Here is a 16268-nt window from a genome sequence, read left to right on the forward strand (position 1 = left end):
GAAGATCAGAAGGGGATATGGGAAGGCTCTGGGACACTGAATCAATCCCTCTCCTCCTCCACCTCACCCCCCCTCTAAACTTACCCAGCTTCATCCCCTCTCTGTGGCCAAAGAGCAGTCTTCTGGACTCTTGGGCTGCCCAAACCCCAAGGGTCAGAAAGCTCTGAGAGAGGGGACAAAACCTGAGAATAGGAAGGGCCTTTAACAGTCACCCAGTCCAACTTGCCCATTTTGCAGATGGGGAAACAGAGGGACAGAGGGGAGGCAGTGATTTGGCCAAAGCACGTCCAGAGGCAGGTCTTCTTCCTTCCAGGACAGGACTGTCTCCAGCATCATCTGGACCCCACAGTTCAATCTTTCCCAAAGGGGGACCATCTTGGGCATCACCACTGCTCTTGATTCCCTCCTCCCTTGCAGTCCTGTCAGTTTCAACCACTTCTGCTAGGCCATTTCAGGTCCTGTCTGATTAGGGCACATATTCAGCAACCTTGTCCTGACAGTGAGAGGAAGTGGAGTTTGAGATCCCCCAGGGTAGGAATGCACACACATCTAGTCTTTCAATGAGAACAAGGCTGACACTCAGGCAAGATTACTCAAATGAACTTGAGAGACTTCAGATTTTTGAAGCAATATAGAAACCAGTATTTCAAATCATTCTTCACTGCCACCCACAGTGAGCACATCAAGAGAAACCTTTACTTTGATAATTCTAGGAGATAAAATCTCACCCCAGGAACCACTTTTATCTTCCACCAAACACCTGCAGGTTGTAAAAGCAGTGCAGGGAGAGGCAAGAGCAGAGTGTGCCTGTACTTGGGAGTGGGGGTGGCGGAAGGAAGGTGGATGGGACTTCAGAAGGGCTGTGAGTATGGAAATCTCGTTTCTTAATTATCTAAACTAGGAGAGTCTATATAATTAGGATATAAAAGAGTTCAGCTGGAGAAGAGTCAGGAGGCATTCAGACTGTGATTTAGGGGCCTGGCCCCTCCTCACCAGCTCGCACGGACCTCACTGTGGTGAGGTAAGTAAGGGGTCTGGCCACACACATCATGGCTTTCTTTTATTGCTCTTGCTTCCACTAAAACCTGTGGGGATAGGCTTGTGAGCTAGGTTGGGGCTGCCTCCTGCTTGCTTTCAGTCTCCAAGGGGACAGTACTTGACCTGGAGAGACAGGCTGGAAACTGGGAGGGTCGGGAGATGGGTGAGAGGGTGAGGCTAGGGGTGGGGTGGGGGCAGGGGCTGGGTATCATGTGGCAAGTCCTGGGTTGAGGCTCAGAGGCCAGGCTGCCCAAATTGGCAGCTACAGAGGGAACATGTGCAGATGTGGCACTGCCATTAGGGAGGCCTGTGGGGCGGGAAAGCCTGATTAAGGTTAGGGACTGAAGTATTCCCATGTCTTTCCAGGTGTGAGATGCTTTTTGGACTAGGCTTTACAGCTGCCGTCCTGCCTGATAACCTTGGTACACAGGAGCTGGGCCATTGGGTCCTACCCTCTTCTGCACACTGGCTCTAGATGGTCTTCACCATATGACCCGTATCACACACTGTGTATCCCTGGAGCCCACCTGTGTGGAGCTTGCAACTACTCCACAAGTCTCCAGCATGCCTTTGGGTGCCCTTTTTTCTTTATTGGGAAATAAATACAGAGTCAAACAGGTGGGTCAGCCAACATCTGCGGCTGTGCAGGCCAAGAGGAAGGAGTCTGACTTGAGCAGAACTCAGATCTCCATGAGCTGGTCATTCCCCACGATCACCTCATTTACTCGTTTGGCTACAAAAGAAAAGGAAAAGGTTGCTTCAGAACTGGCAGTAAAAGATGTTGTTTCAAACCCAATTACCTCTAATTCCGTGTTCACAAGCATTTATTCCTCCCTTATACTGCTCTGGTCTTAAGTTCTTAGCAATACAACTTGCCAAAAGAATACAGGAGAGGCAGCATCTTCCCACACAGGATGAGGGACCTGACTCTGCACATCTGGCTTTCAGGAGACCTCACTTGAGAGGGGAACTGCAGTTGGGTCTTAATGAATGAAGAGAGTTTTTTCAGGCAGTGTATCAAAGGGAAGGCATTCCAGGTGTTAGAACAATATGAGCAAAGACATAAAGATGTCAGAAAGGGGAACATGAAATACGATGGTGTGGCCAGAGGGTAGGGAATGTGGGAAAAGAGAGGAGATGAGACTAGCTGGTTAAATGGAGATATCCAAAGGAGGAAGGGAGACATGTCATATGGAATATGGAAATAACACCACCTACTGTGTAGGGTTATTGTGAGGACTCAGTGAGTTAAAGCATCATTGCATACTCCATAAATAGTGGCCATTATTATTTTTGTAAAGTCCAAACCCATAAAGTCCTCCATGACCTGACTCCTGCCTACTTCTCCAGCTTCATCTTCCACCATTCTCCACTTATACCCACAAGCCACACTACTTTATAGCTCTAGACCTCAGCACAGGCTATTCCCTCTGGCAAGAGCACCTTTCTTCCATGGCCTCTTATCCTACATACCCTAATAAAGCCCCTTCATATATGATGTTTTCCCTTCTGAACTATTTCCTGCTTTGTGAAAAACACTCTGCCTAACACATATCTCAGTCTCTACAGCATTATAGGAGTCTCTACTTCACTGTGAGAATCTTAAGGAAAGAGGCAGTGTATTTTATAATCATACCCCAGTATCTAGCACAGCTACTGACACATGAAATATTTCAGAGGTTTTGAGTAATGACAAGGTTAGGATGTGGTTATAATACGTGGAGAGCTAAAGTTGAAAGTAGGTAAAAGTTGGTAGAATAGAAAAGGTCAAGGAATTGTGAAGCCAAGGGGTTGGATGGCTCACTGATGAATAAGTTTAAGTTGTCCAAGATGTTTAGAAAAAGAAAGGGAGGGCATATCTCATTCATCTTCTAGGCAGTAACTGTTGAATGTGTGTGTCGTTTGGGGTTATGTGAAAGCACAGGTGTAAGAAAAGGCACATGTATAGAAGAAAAGGCCTCCAATCTTCTTGTCAAAGAGAATATAATTGACACATCTAGGGTATTACAGCAAGGGTGCTTGGGCATCCAGAGCATCCTCAGGCCTATTTGTCTAACTTTCTCCAGTAGAAAGACAAACCTAAGTCTAGGCTTTTCACAAAGTTTGCCATTACAGCACTATAACGGACAGAGGGAATCTCATGTGAGAAGAAATGGACAGGAAAGGAAAGATGAAAAGGGGACAATGCAAGGAAGGAAAGAGCTTCTGATCAGAAATACATGAATTCTAATTTAATTTTGATTTGGGATTTAGTTTTTCTCACAAAACTATGGGGATTCAATAAGATAACTGATGTAAAGAGTCTAGCATGGTGCTTTGATAAATATAAAACAGAAGGTACAGAGTGGGGCTGGGGCTGGCCTGTGTGTACCTGCCCTAGGAGGTGCTCCTTTTTATGCTTTGTAGCACCTGCTTCCCTCAGTGAGGGGAAAGGGAAGGAGGCCCAGTCCTCGGCTGCTAAACTCCCTAGAGATGGGGCTGGTCCTGGCATGTGACTGTCAGTCGTGATCCTTGCTTGTGGTGGGGCTGACCAGGAAAGACAAAGAAATGCTTCTCTGGCTAGCTTCCCAGGATGCCCCCAAAAGCTCCTTTACCCTTTACCTCTCTACAACCATGAGTCATTCTCATCATCTCATATCTCAACTCTGACATCTGCCCTCCCTTCATCCATGGGCACTCAGCTGTTCTGATGACAGTCCCAGTTTCAGTTAACGCTACTCTTGGCCCTCAGAGCTCCAAACCAGAGGGGTGGGTGGGGAGACTGGCTGGGGCAGACAATGCCTTTTTCTGCTCTACTAAGTTCCAAAATAAATCTGTGAGACTTCTCCAGCTTCCCCTCCCTACTTTCCCCTCTGCCTTCTGGTCTGCTCTTGGCTTGAGGGTGGGAGAATACTTGATCACTGGCATTCAGGGAAGAGAACCTATCTGGCATTTTGCAGGTAGATATATTTCCATAGCGATTCAGTGAGGGGAGGATACCTGAAAGGGAGCAATAGCCGTACTAGTTCTGTTTGGCCAGGGTTGGAAGGAGGTACACACTGGAAAAGTTTTGGGCTGGAATCAGGTTGGGAAAGATCCTGAAGGTAAGAGTACAGGGATAATGGTAAGTTGGGGAAAAGCCAATGGGACAGAAGGGAGTGACAAGTTACATAGGGTAAGAGGCCATGGAAGAAAGGCGTTCTTGGCAGAGGGAAGCTGGGGAGGATTTCTGGTAGCCAGGACTTGACCTATATGCCCATCAGGTCTACTTTCGTGGCCAAAGGGCTGAACACTGTGGTCATAGGGAAGAGATCCAAGTTCTCCCACTGACAGTAAGAAGAAACAGATGAAGTGCTCAATTAGAGTCTCCCACGTTTTGACTTGGTTGGCTGTGGCTTTCTACTGGTTTAAGCAGGAGGTCGAACTAGCTGCCAGGATTTCTGCCAGAGATAATCTCATTAACTGAGCATGCTGGGGTGGGGTAAGGAAAGCCAGAATTTTGTTAGAAAATGGCTTTTTCTAACAAAAAGTAGTGCTAGTAGAGGGCAAAGAGGCCTACTCTGGATCATAAGTCACATTTCCAGGGAGGAAGACTTCTGTGCATGTGGCAGCTCAGTGGGATGTGAACGCCTGGAATTTGGAGAGGTGACAGCATTACTTTGGAGGGTGAGTTTTTGTCTTGAAACCCCCCAGTGCAAAGACTGTCCAGGCTCTTTGCTATCTACTGAGCCTCTGCTGGTGAGGACCTGTTTGTCTGGGTCATCCACAGTAACAGGTCTCGAGTGTTGTCCTGCTATCTAGAAATTTGCTTTCTCCTTATGGGCTTAGCCTCAAAGAAAAGTACTAGTAATATGTGACTGGCCATCTCATGATAATTACAACCATTTCACACACGCCTTCTTGGAACCCTAAGTTCCTGCCCTGAAATCCCCCCAAATATACTTTATGGATCCAAAATTAATTCACTCAGCCTGCAACCATTCCCCCTGCCACCAAAAAAAAGAAAACCCTACTACAAACCAGGACCTGTCCTGAGACCTAGGGATACAAACTGGAATACGTCAATCCTTGAGAATCAGTGTAGTAGTGAAGGCAGATTCACAGATAACTACCACAACTTGTGAATATACTTTAATAAAGGTGTTGATGAAGTTCAGGGGTATACTGGAAGAAGGAATGTTTAATATGGCTGTGAGGAATCATGGGAAGAGTCAGAAAAGGTTCTATAGAGAAAATACTTGAAGAGTTTTTTAAAATTAAGGTATCATTGATATACAATCTTATGAAGGTTTCACATGAGCAACTTGTGGCTGCTACATTCACCCATATAATCAACTGCCCCCCACCCCCCCACTGCAGTCACTGTCCATCAGTGTAGTAAGGTGCTATGGAGTCACTTTAAGAGTCTTAAAGAGAGGCATCCCAGAGAGTGCGGGCATGTGCGGAGGCAGGGAGAGGCACAATAGCGTGGTGTGCGTGTGGAGCTCCAGGTCCCCTGGTATGCTCCAGAAGTGTGTGTACTCCTCCTAACATTTCATCATCTTTAATTCTCACAACAATCCTCCAACATAGGTATTATTATCTCAGTTTTTCTAGTTTCAAAAGTCTGAGGCATAGAGATTAAAAACTTAACCTGGTGTACATCCAGGACAGCTGAGATCTGAAGCCAGGTCTATTTGATTCTAAAGCTCAAAAGGGAAGTATTCACTTTAAAAAAGGGAAGGAGAAAACTGAAGAAGACCTCTGTTTATGGGGGGAAGGAAAATGATGTGGCTTCCACTACTTCAGAGTTGGTGGGGTTAATTCCTTCAGCAGCTCCCCTATTTTAGGTTTAGGAATAATCTCAAAAGGAATTAGCCATTCTTACTGATCTTGAGCTTTATCTATTTTTGGTTAAAAACATTCAGCCAGATTATGGACCATTCAGATTCGCCCATTCCAGCAGGGAACCCTGATGTTTGCACGTCTCTCAAGTGCTCTTCGCACAGCTGCAGAGAAGGGTGAGCTAATAGTACAGCTCACAGCGCCTCCTCTCAGCGGCTGAGAATGGCTGAGTATGGCTTCTGAAGACGCTGCTAACTTTCCTTCAGGCCAGGAATCTATGTGACTACCTCCCTTAAATACCAGGTCAGATGAGGTGCTCAGGGACGTCAGGGGGCCAGCCAGAGCTGTTTCAGAGCCTTTGGGGGATTACCAGCCCTTCTCTCTGTATATACCCAAGAGCTACTGTAAAGTATTGGTGCCCATCTGGGCCATTAGATCCTTTTGCTATATTTTTATTTTTTGAAAGTAAGGCTGCATACATTATCTGTATACATATATGAGCTTATCTATAAGATAAATTCCTAAAAATTGAACTGTTAAATCAAAGCTAAAAAATTTGACAGTGATGTCAATCCCCCTCCAAAGATGGTTTTATCAGTTTATGTTCTCACCTGTAGTGTATGCTTGTTCCTGAATCCTCACCAGCACTGAACATTACCTGCGCTAGCACAATAGGTAAAAAATGGCATCTGAGACTGTGATCTGGGTTCTGGCTTACCTTTGGCTTCAATCCTCTGGCTACTTCCAATTAGGCAGTCCTTGATGTCTGCTCCCTTCTCAATCACAGCATTGTTGCAGATGACGCTGCCCTGGATGTTGCTTCTGTAACACAGGAGTCAAGTTAGGGAGTGTCCATGGCTCTCATGACCACTATGGGTTGGGGGTTCTTGCTCCTCCATTGGCTCAGAATAGCTGGTCAGTCCAGTTAATGGCTACATGCCTCTAGTTATCACTAAAAGACAGAATGGCTCATCTGGGCCAAGGGAAGACCTGGCTTTAGAGAAGTCCAGAGTTCAGGTATGTTTCTATCCAATCTCTCCTCCATTCGCCTGGGGGTGGAAGTCAGTGATAATCTCTGGGCTGACCCATCACTCTTGCCTCTAATCTGGGAATATATACCAAATTTCATTTAAGGTTTAGATCCCCTGAATCTCCCTAGGAGATCAGCTATGGAAACAATGGATGCCCCACAGCTTTCACCACATACTCTGGTTAATCAAAAGTATACTCATTTAGAAATAAAAGAATATTTTAAAAACTAGTTCCATGCTACATAAAAGACTACTCCAGATACTAAAGCCACACACTCTCGAGAATAGCACTGCTGGCTCTTAGGACTTGAATGTGTTTAGAGAACATCTTCCTGGCTTCTGACGACTGGTAGGTGAGAGGAATGGTCCTTTTGAAAATCTTCACTAGCATTTTTTATATACCTATTCTATGCCAGGTACTGTGCTAAATATCTCTATGTACATTACAGGAGTGACTTACAAATCTAGCTATTTAATGAGAAGAATCACCTGGGCACTGTAAAAAATAACAAACAAAAACATCATCAATGTCTTGGACCTCATCAATCTTTTTGGTAGGTCTGGGATGGGGGCCTTTATGTATTTAATTAGAAAAAAAGGCTTCCTACATGATTCTTGGGAGTATCATTTTTACCTCTGACACAGTAAAAATAACCACATTATGCAGATGAGGTAACAGACTTAGAGACATTAAATCATTTACCCAAAACCACACAACTGCTGAGTGGCAGATTCAAATTTAGGTCTGCCTGACTCCAGAATGCATACATTTAATCATAATGCCATACAGAGAAATTAAGCGGAGAAAAGAGTAGAGGAAGCTTGGAACTGCCAAGTTGCTTTTCTGAGCCGGATGGCTCTCCGGAAGGAGGAGCTCTGCCCTGACAAGGGATTGTCAGGGCCCTACAGTCACAAGTGGGCAGCTGGAGGGCAGGAGGAGGTCGGTAGGAAGGGTGTGAGCATCCATTTAAACAAAACAAAGCAAAACATCAAGGAAAAGAAATCCTCCAGCAACCCAGGAAGCATGGGGGTGCGGAAGGGACACCCCAAGTTTCAACACTACAAATGCAACGGGCCTTTAAAAAGATTCTTCCCAAATGCCAAAACGTTAGTAAAATGCAGAAAAGGAATTCTAGCACTTATGGTATTTCAGAGTCATTTTCATCTCTATTCTCTTAGAAGGTTGAAGCTTTTTGGAAAGAAGCAAAGGCCAAAGCTGTAGAACATGTGGTGTGGGTTAGAGATGGGTAGATACAGTATTAGTTTGCTGTTTTTTTGGCTCAAAATAAGGATACACTTAGTGGATGGGCATTAGGAGACCTTCTAGGACTTTATGACTTGCACTCTGCCTTAGGCAAAGCTGTCTGTGTGCAGTTAGGGTGGTTCTTTCTCCTTGGGGAAAATTCCCCCCAAAATCAGAAAGTATAGGAAGACTCAGATACAGAGCCTCCTGGGATTGAGCAGGCTTACAATTGGCTACTAGTTTGTCACTGAGAGGTCTAATTTCTTTTTCTGAGGTGGGAATAGGGGAATGCTTTCTGTTCAGTAGTTTAAGAGCCTGAGAATGCCCTGGAGCTAGGCAACACAGTTGGCAGTCAAGACTACTAAATGGCTGTTTTGGGATTTGGAATAAAGTGGGAATCATTTCTGGAAAGAAGAGGCTGAAATGACTGAGGTCAGATTTCCACCACAGTGATAGCCCGGGTCCTCCTGAGGATTAGCAGGTCTGACTGAGGTCTTCAGGAACCTCCCATGTTGCTTGTCTCACCTAGCTGGTGTGTAACTCCCTCTGAGACACATAAACCACCACTGGAGAGTCTGCAGATGTGACCGGGAAAAGTGGGTTGATAGATGGGAAGCTGGGCCTCTCCTGAGGCTCTTGGTCAGTAGCTCTGTGGAAGGCTTTATTTGAGATGAACACCCGACAAAATGCTTAGCTGGTGTGAAACCCTTTTCCACCACTTGTTTCTTTAATTGTTCCCCATTATCACTGCTTCAATCACAAGTCACCTCCAGGAGCAAGGCAGAGATACTCTGGAAAAATTTCTAGCCACAATTGTTTTCCCCCTGTCCAGAAAGACATTCCAAGATTAAGGATTTTACTGGAAGTGTGTGTTTGCTCATGTTAGAGGGCAAGGACGATACTACTATGCCAAACAAACCCTCTCCAGGTTGCCAGTCCACAGTAATGACTTTGTCTTTTCTGCTCAGTTCTTTAAGTGGGAGGGGAAGTTAACTTCCTATATAGCTCAAGAGAATGATGGGCCCCAGTGCCCGTTTGGTAGAATAAGAAAAAGTTTCTGCATTCTACTTTTAACTCTTAGCTTGGTACTAAGGACTCTGCTGCGCTAATGCCCGACAGTGCTCTCTGAGAAGCTGTTCAGAGATGGCTAAGATTAACGGGGTTTTTGGTCCTCCTTTTTCCTTGGTGGGGTCAAATTTTAAGCAAAGCTACAGGCCTTGGGAGATTATCTTGAAAACCCTAATGCTTCAGTGGAAAGGGGGCCTTGAGAAAAACAAAGAAATCTACAGTAAGATCACGGCTTGGTCAAGCACTCCATGCCATATACCCTGTCATGGCGTACCCCATGAGGAAGAGACCCTGCCCTGGGAGGCAAGAGTGCCTCCAAATCCTTGTTCCCCTCTGGCTTTAGTTAGGATTGTCTTCAGTTTATTCCAGGAGGAAAGGGAACTCACATAACTCTAATGTCTAATACATCTCAGTCATTACACAAAGCACTTCATACTCACTACGTAACTTACTCCTTTAAGTACACCTGCAGAGATGGTGGTATTTGTCCTCATTTTTACAGAGAAAATAGAAGCGCACAGAGGTTAAGTAATGTGCTCAAGCCTACACAGTGGAAAGTGATTCTCCACGGTGTCAGGAGCTTCTTCTGCTTCAGCTGTTGACTGGGCAGTATTTGGCAAAGGGCCACGAAACTTCTCAATAACTGAAGACAGGTTCTCCTCTGGGGACTAGTTGGTAGGCTTTCTAAACTTACTAACTTGGGGGAGAAATGAGTATGGAACTGAGATACATGTAGTTTTTCTAGGCATGTGACTAAAGGTCTCTCTTAGGCCAGCTCACTGCTTTGGCCCAGGGATTATGGCTGAGTCACCTGTATCTCCCCAAGTGCCAGAGCCTCCTAACGTTAGCCCAAGCGGTCCTTGTCCAGGTGTCTCTCTAGATGAAGAATCATGTATTATTTTTAACAAAATATTTCAGGCATAGAAAAAAGAAGTCTAGAGAATATAAAAGACACCTGTGTACCCAAAAAACAGCTCAAGAAACAAACAATACAATTGGCTGTGCACCTTTCTTTGATCACATTTCTCTTCTCCTACCGGAGGGCCCTATTTGATTCTGGTGTTCACTGTTCCTCAGCATTTTTACTACATACATTAGTAGACGATATACAACACTGTTTTGCATGTTCTAAACTTTATATATAAGTGCTATAATTCTCTATGCATCCTTTTGCAACTTGCTTTTTTCCCCCTTCAGCATCTTTGTCAGATTATGCAGGTTAGTTCATGGAAAGACATATAATACTTGAAGAAATATCTTACCTTCTTCCTGTCTCTGGTCACTCTTACTCTTAAATCCTTTAGATTAAAATTCTTTTGCTCCAGTGAGCAGGATGAAAATGTCTGCTTTTTAGTTCTATGTGCCTCCTTCTCTTTTTTCTATATAAAGGTTTGGTGGTGATAAATGTCTCCCTCCTAAGTAATCTAAGTCCTTATATTCCCTAAGCAGAGGCTAAGAAAAAGAAAGGTTTGGGGAGAATCAAAGTAAAGATGCAAGAACTTTAAGGAATGAAGCTGTAATATTCGCCATCTCAGAGGATGAGTTTAATGCAAATGGCTTAAAGGTGGAAATGAATTAAAAGCCCTAAGGAGCCCTGTAAGTGCAGAAGATCTTCCTGAATTTCATAATTTGGTGTTTTCAAGAGTGGGACTGAAGAAACATGGACAGAACTTTTTTTCTGTAATTGCAGCACTATTTATTATAGCAACAAAAACTTGCATGATTATTGGGAGGACACTGGCTTAATAAATTTGTGTATATTAGTATAGTCAAAATCAGACATTCAGAAAACATCTAACAAATTAGGGAAACATGTTTGGTAGAATAAGAAAAACAAATACAGGAGCAACAGCATTAAACTGGCTTTTCTGTGCATATATATAGATGTATTTTTTTTCTTTTTTGAGAGGGCATCTCTCATATTTATTGATCAAATGGTTGTTAACAACAATAAAATTCTGTATAGGGGGGTCAATGCTCAATGCACAATCATTAATCCATCTCAAGCCTAATTCTCATCAGTCTCCAATCTTCTGAAGCATAACGAACAAGTTCTTACGTGGTGAACGAATTCTTACATAGTGAATAAGTTCTTACATGGTGAACAGTACAAGGGCATTCATCACAGAAACTTTCGGTTTTGATCACGCATTATGAACTATAAACAATCAGGTCAAATACGAATATTCGTTTGATTTTTATACTTGATTTATATGTGGATCCCACACTTCTCCCTTTATTATTATTATTTTTATTTTTAATAAAATGCTGAAGTGGTAGGTAGATGCAAGATAAAGGTAGAAAACAGTTTAGTGTTGTAAGAGAGCAATTGTAGATGATCAGGTGTGTGCCTGTAGACTATGTGTTAATCCAAGCTAGACAAAGGCCTTAAAACATCCACAGATGTAGATTTCTCTCAAAACAGGGGGGGTGAGGTTCTAAGCCTCACCACTGTTGATCCCCAATTTCTCACCTGATGGCCCCCCTGCGACTGTGCCTTGGACAGAACTTTTAACAACTGTATTCTTTTGCTACTCTTATTACCACAGACTTAATTTTATGTTTAAGGGAGTTCACTTTTATGTTCAACCTACTCATTTTGTTTCATTCCTTACTTGCCTATATGATGTCTTTCAAGTAGAATTTTTCAGAGGGTTCATGGGTGACACATCTCCTGAGCCCTGAGTTATTTCTGATGATTTATCATCTCAATCATAACTTTGCTAGCTATAGAATTCTTGGGTCATGATCATTTTCCCCCATTTCCTAAATATTTCACTGTCTTCTGGCCTTAAATGTTGTCTTAGAAAAGTCTGAGACCAGCCTGATTTTTTTTCCCCTTCTGTGTGCCTCGATGGCTCTTCCTTTCAGCTCTACCTGCCTTGAGATTTTGCAAAGGGGGTTTGCCATTCCTCCCTCAGTTCACCCATGCCCCTTATTTCTTATGCTGGACAAATCTTGGTGTTTTCTTTGGATGTCATCTAAGTTTCATTGTGTCTGGCAGAACTTCCTTAGTCTGTGTATGGGTATGTGGCTGTTATCTAGTTTTATTATAAAGAAGTTCCTTTCCTGGTTTTGTTTTCATTTTGCTGAGTTTCAAGGAGTGAAGTACTTACTCCATGATTTTTTTCTAGAAGTGGGCTCTATTCACCTTGGACTAGAAGCAAATGCAGGAGATGTTACCTGGGACCAGAGGGCCAGCCACAGAACACAGGGCGGACACTGAAGCCTTGACAATGAAGTTTTCACTAGACTTTGGATTGTGGAGCATCAGCTGTCATATAACTTGGAAGTGGTAGAAAATGGGAAAGACAGGAGCCTTCTCTGCAGAGTCTCGCCTAGGTGGTCCACCTTCCCCAAGGTGGTCCTATTAGCATCCCTTAAGCCCTGAGGACCTTGGGCAGGTGTCCAAGCCACTGTTCAGAAAACTGGCAGCTCACCACTGCTGGCAGACACAAGCAAACCAGGAATATGAGAAACTCCCTTCTGGACAAATTCATGCTCCTATTCTGCTACTCAGTCCAGATGTGATAGCAGCAGGAATATCAAGTCTCACATGACTGCAATGTAATTAATTACCTTTCCCAAACTTACTGAGTAATTAAAACTAAGTGACCTAAAAATAATGGGAGAATGTTCAGGCGGGATGCAGGATGTCTGATCTCATCACCAGGAACTGATTTTCTGGAGGGCTGGGTAAGCTCAAATGACCTTCCTAGTCACTGGCCCCATGTGGACTGCCTATAGCTTTTCCCTAACTTTTTTAGTTGGAAAAATAGCAGCTGCCAGCATCTAAACCTTTACTGGTCCCCAGCTGGAAACCTTATTAGACCATCCAAGATTATGTCTCGTCTAAAACAGCAGTTGATTCTGGGGAAATTATACTTGGCCTTTTCTGTGAATGCCTCTCATACAAGCAAGCTGGAGTTTCGTAGGGAGCCTTGGTGTCCTTGCCGAGTCTCTGCGTGCCAGCTTAGGACACTAACACTGGACTGAACGGGGTGCTGGAGGGCTGCTCCTTTGTCTACCCACAGGAGGTGGGGATGAAGTTGTTAACAAAAGCCAACAGGAAAGTTACGGCACCATCTTCCCCGGAAAGTCTGAGGCCAGATGTGACCGAGAGTGGAAGTTACATGAGCTATTTTGGAACTAGGTGATCAAACTGGGTAAAGGGCAGAGCAGTTCTGGTTTTGAAGGGAATGTTGTCTGTCAGTCTCACACAGGAATCTGGAATGGACCATGGTGTAGGAGGGATTTGGATGACTTCCAAGGCCCCACCTCACTCTGATACACCAGGAATCAGTGTCGGAGCTAGATCGTGAGAAACCTTGAATTTTAAACTTTATTCTTAAGGTTATAATATTAAATTATTATTTTATATGTAATGTATATAAATTTTATATTAAATATTCTTTACATTCTTAAGGTAATGGGGAGTTTTCAAAAGTTTTTGACTAGAATAGAGGTAGATGAGAGATATTCTTTAGGAAGACAATGCTGGCTGTGAAATCAGGTAAGGTAATAGTGGTGATGATGACGTAACAGCTAACATGCTGTGTGCCAAGCACTGTTCCAAGTCTATTAACCAAAGCACTGAATGTCTATTAACTCATTTAGTACTCCCAATAAACTATGAGGTAGTTAAGTTTTTACCATATTTTCTAGTGAGAAAATCAAGCACAAACAGGAAAAGCCAATTTCCTCAGTGACTAGTAAGTGGCAGACCCAGTATGTAGCTTGGCAGTCCGACTCCAAAGCTTGTGCTCTGATCCACAGAAGCAATGGTGGAAGGGTGCATTTGGAAAAGAAAGAAAAATGGAGACAGGAAAATAAGTGGGAGAAGACCGCAGTGATTCAGGAAGAGGTCTTGGGGTCTGACCTCTTCTCTGAACCTCTAATCACAAACTGGCTATTAGATTCTTCCACATACCTGGAGTCCTTTGTGTAATTTATTTCTAGAAGTTGCTTGATACAATTTCAATCTTTTTGAATTTATGTGGCCTAGTATGTAATCTATTCTGGAGAATGTTCCATGCACTCTTGAGAAAAATGTGTATCCTGCTGCTTTTGGGTGGAGTGTTCTGTAGATATCTGTTAAGTCTGTATGATCCAATGTGCTGTCCAGTGCCTCTGTTTCCTCATTTATTTTCTGTCTGGTTGATCTATTGATGTGAGTGGTGGATTAAAGTCTCCTACAATGAATGAGTTCCAGTCTATTTCCCCCTTTAATTCTGTTAGTATCTGTTTTACATATTTAGGTGCCTCCTACTTGGAGTCCTACAGGTCCTTCCAACCTCATGTGCCCTACACAGGCCTGTCTGCTCCTCCCTCACCCTCCCGCATCTCAGCGAGTACACTACCATCTACCCCGTTTCTCCAGCTAGAAACCTGGGCTTTACCTACCAACTGTCCTCTCTCTTACCCCTTTCATCCCTTCCTTGCTCATTCCTTATCAGTCTCCCTAGATTCCTTATTTTTAAGGAACTGCTGACATTCCTCAAGGTTTTGTCTTGGTTTATTTCTTTTAATGCCACACACTCTCCCTGGGTGCTCTCATCTATTCCTGGCTTCAGTCCCCACCTCTGTACCTGCCACTCCAAATATATACTTCAAGCTGTAGTCCTGCACATCAAGGCCAGTTGCCATGAACTCAACTTGTCCCAAATGACTCAACATTTCCCAGCCGCCACCGTACAAATCTTGCTCCTCCTTTAGTGATTTCTATCTTAGTGAATAGCACACCAGAAACTTTATTGTTGAAGCAAGAAATATGGGAGTTTCTTAATTTCTCTTTTTCACCTCACATATCTAGGTAGTTGCCATGTTTTAAGGTTTTTATCACTTATTATTTCTCCTCTCCATCTCCACTGCTATTACCTTAGTTTAGGACCTCTTCTATTTTACTAGGATTATTTCAGTAGTCTTTATGCCCCCATGTTTATCCTCTTCAGATCATCTACACTGTAGCCAGAATGATCTTCATAAAATGTGAATTTAATCATGTTATTCCTTTGCTTTAAACTCTTAAATTACTATTACCTATTAAACTCCTTAGGGGATTGTTCATGATTTGGTCTTTGTCCATCTGTACAACCTTGTCTCTTGTTGTGTCCATTTCTCTTTGAATTCTATATTGTGGTCATTATGAATTGTTTTACCATTCTTTCACATAACAAATATTTATTTAGTTCCTGCAGGCCCTCAGGATATAATAGTAAAACAGAAAAATAAGGTACCTACATTCTCAATCTAACATTTACTTGTAAAAGACTGGTAAATAAGGTAAGCCCAGACAGTGATAATGCTACAAGGAATAAAGCAAGGTTGATGTAATGGAGAATGTTGGGACAGATCACTTCTGGTAGGGCGGGTAAAGCCTCTTCTTAAGTGGTAAAATCTGAACTAAGATAAAAATGAGGAAATGTTTCTGGAATAAGATATGTTCTCCCACACTTCATGCTCTTGATGTATTTAGAACACTCTCCAGCCCATGTGGCAATCTATTAATTTTTCAAAATTCAGCTCAGGGTCATTTCCTTAATCAAGTCTTTTCTGACCCTCTCCTTCTTTGTGACCATATTTGTGGTCTCCTTTACGACCACATTTCTACTATAGCACTTTGTGACCATACAGATTTCTAGTACAGCACAATTGTAACTTCTAATTGCATATAGCCTATGAGTTCCTTGAGGGAAGAGATTGAATATTAGGTGGTTTAATGTCTTCAGTTGCCTAGCAGTCTTCAGCATAGAGTGGGGTCCTTGAGTGTCTGATGAAAGAGTGAAATACTTGAGACAGGTCTCTACCCTCAGGGCTGTGCTGGAGCCAGCTTGTTCCACTTGGAAGAGCTGATTGTTGGCATCTCCTCCCAGCTCAGTGTTCACTAATATTACTGGCCATGTGGGAGAATTTATACCATTGAAGTTGGCAAATGTAACAAATCTCATTTGGAGAGCTGGTTGTTAACAAGTTATCAGCATACCACTGGAAGGAGTGCACCATGAAATTCTGACTTTTTTGTGATTACAGTTACACATGCATGCAGTTTAAAGCAAATCATACTGAAGTTTTTGTTACAAAAACAG

At 43.2% G+C, this 16268-nt stretch overlaps 1 protein-coding gene across 4 annotated transcripts in view; it reads right to left on the reverse strand.

Moving 5' to 3' along the window:
- Positions 1-1605: 1605 nt before the first annotated feature.
- EIF2B3 (eukaryotic translation initiation factor 2B subunit gamma) overlaps positions 1606-16268 on the reverse strand; it is a 147735-nt gene continuing 133072 nt past the window's right edge. For all 4 annotated transcript variants that reach the window (XM_037021925.2, XM_037021924.2, XM_037021926.2 and 1 more), the window contains 2 exons: positions 6560-6663; positions 1606-1771 (listed from right to left, as the gene is read on the reverse strand). In XM_037021925.2, coding sequence (XP_036877820.1) covers positions 1719-1771; positions 6560-6663 — 157 coding nt within the window. In that variant the 3' untranslated portion in view covers positions 1606-1718. The remainder of the gene's footprint in view (positions 1772-6559; positions 6664-16268) is intronic.

Source organism: Manis javanica, chromosome 4 (assembly GCF_040802235.1).
Source record: "Manis javanica isolate MJ-LG chromosome 4, MJ_LKY, whole genome shotgun sequence".
In the NCBI taxonomy this organism is placed as follows: domain Eukaryota; kingdom Metazoa; phylum Chordata; class Mammalia; order Pholidota; family Manidae; genus Manis; species Manis javanica.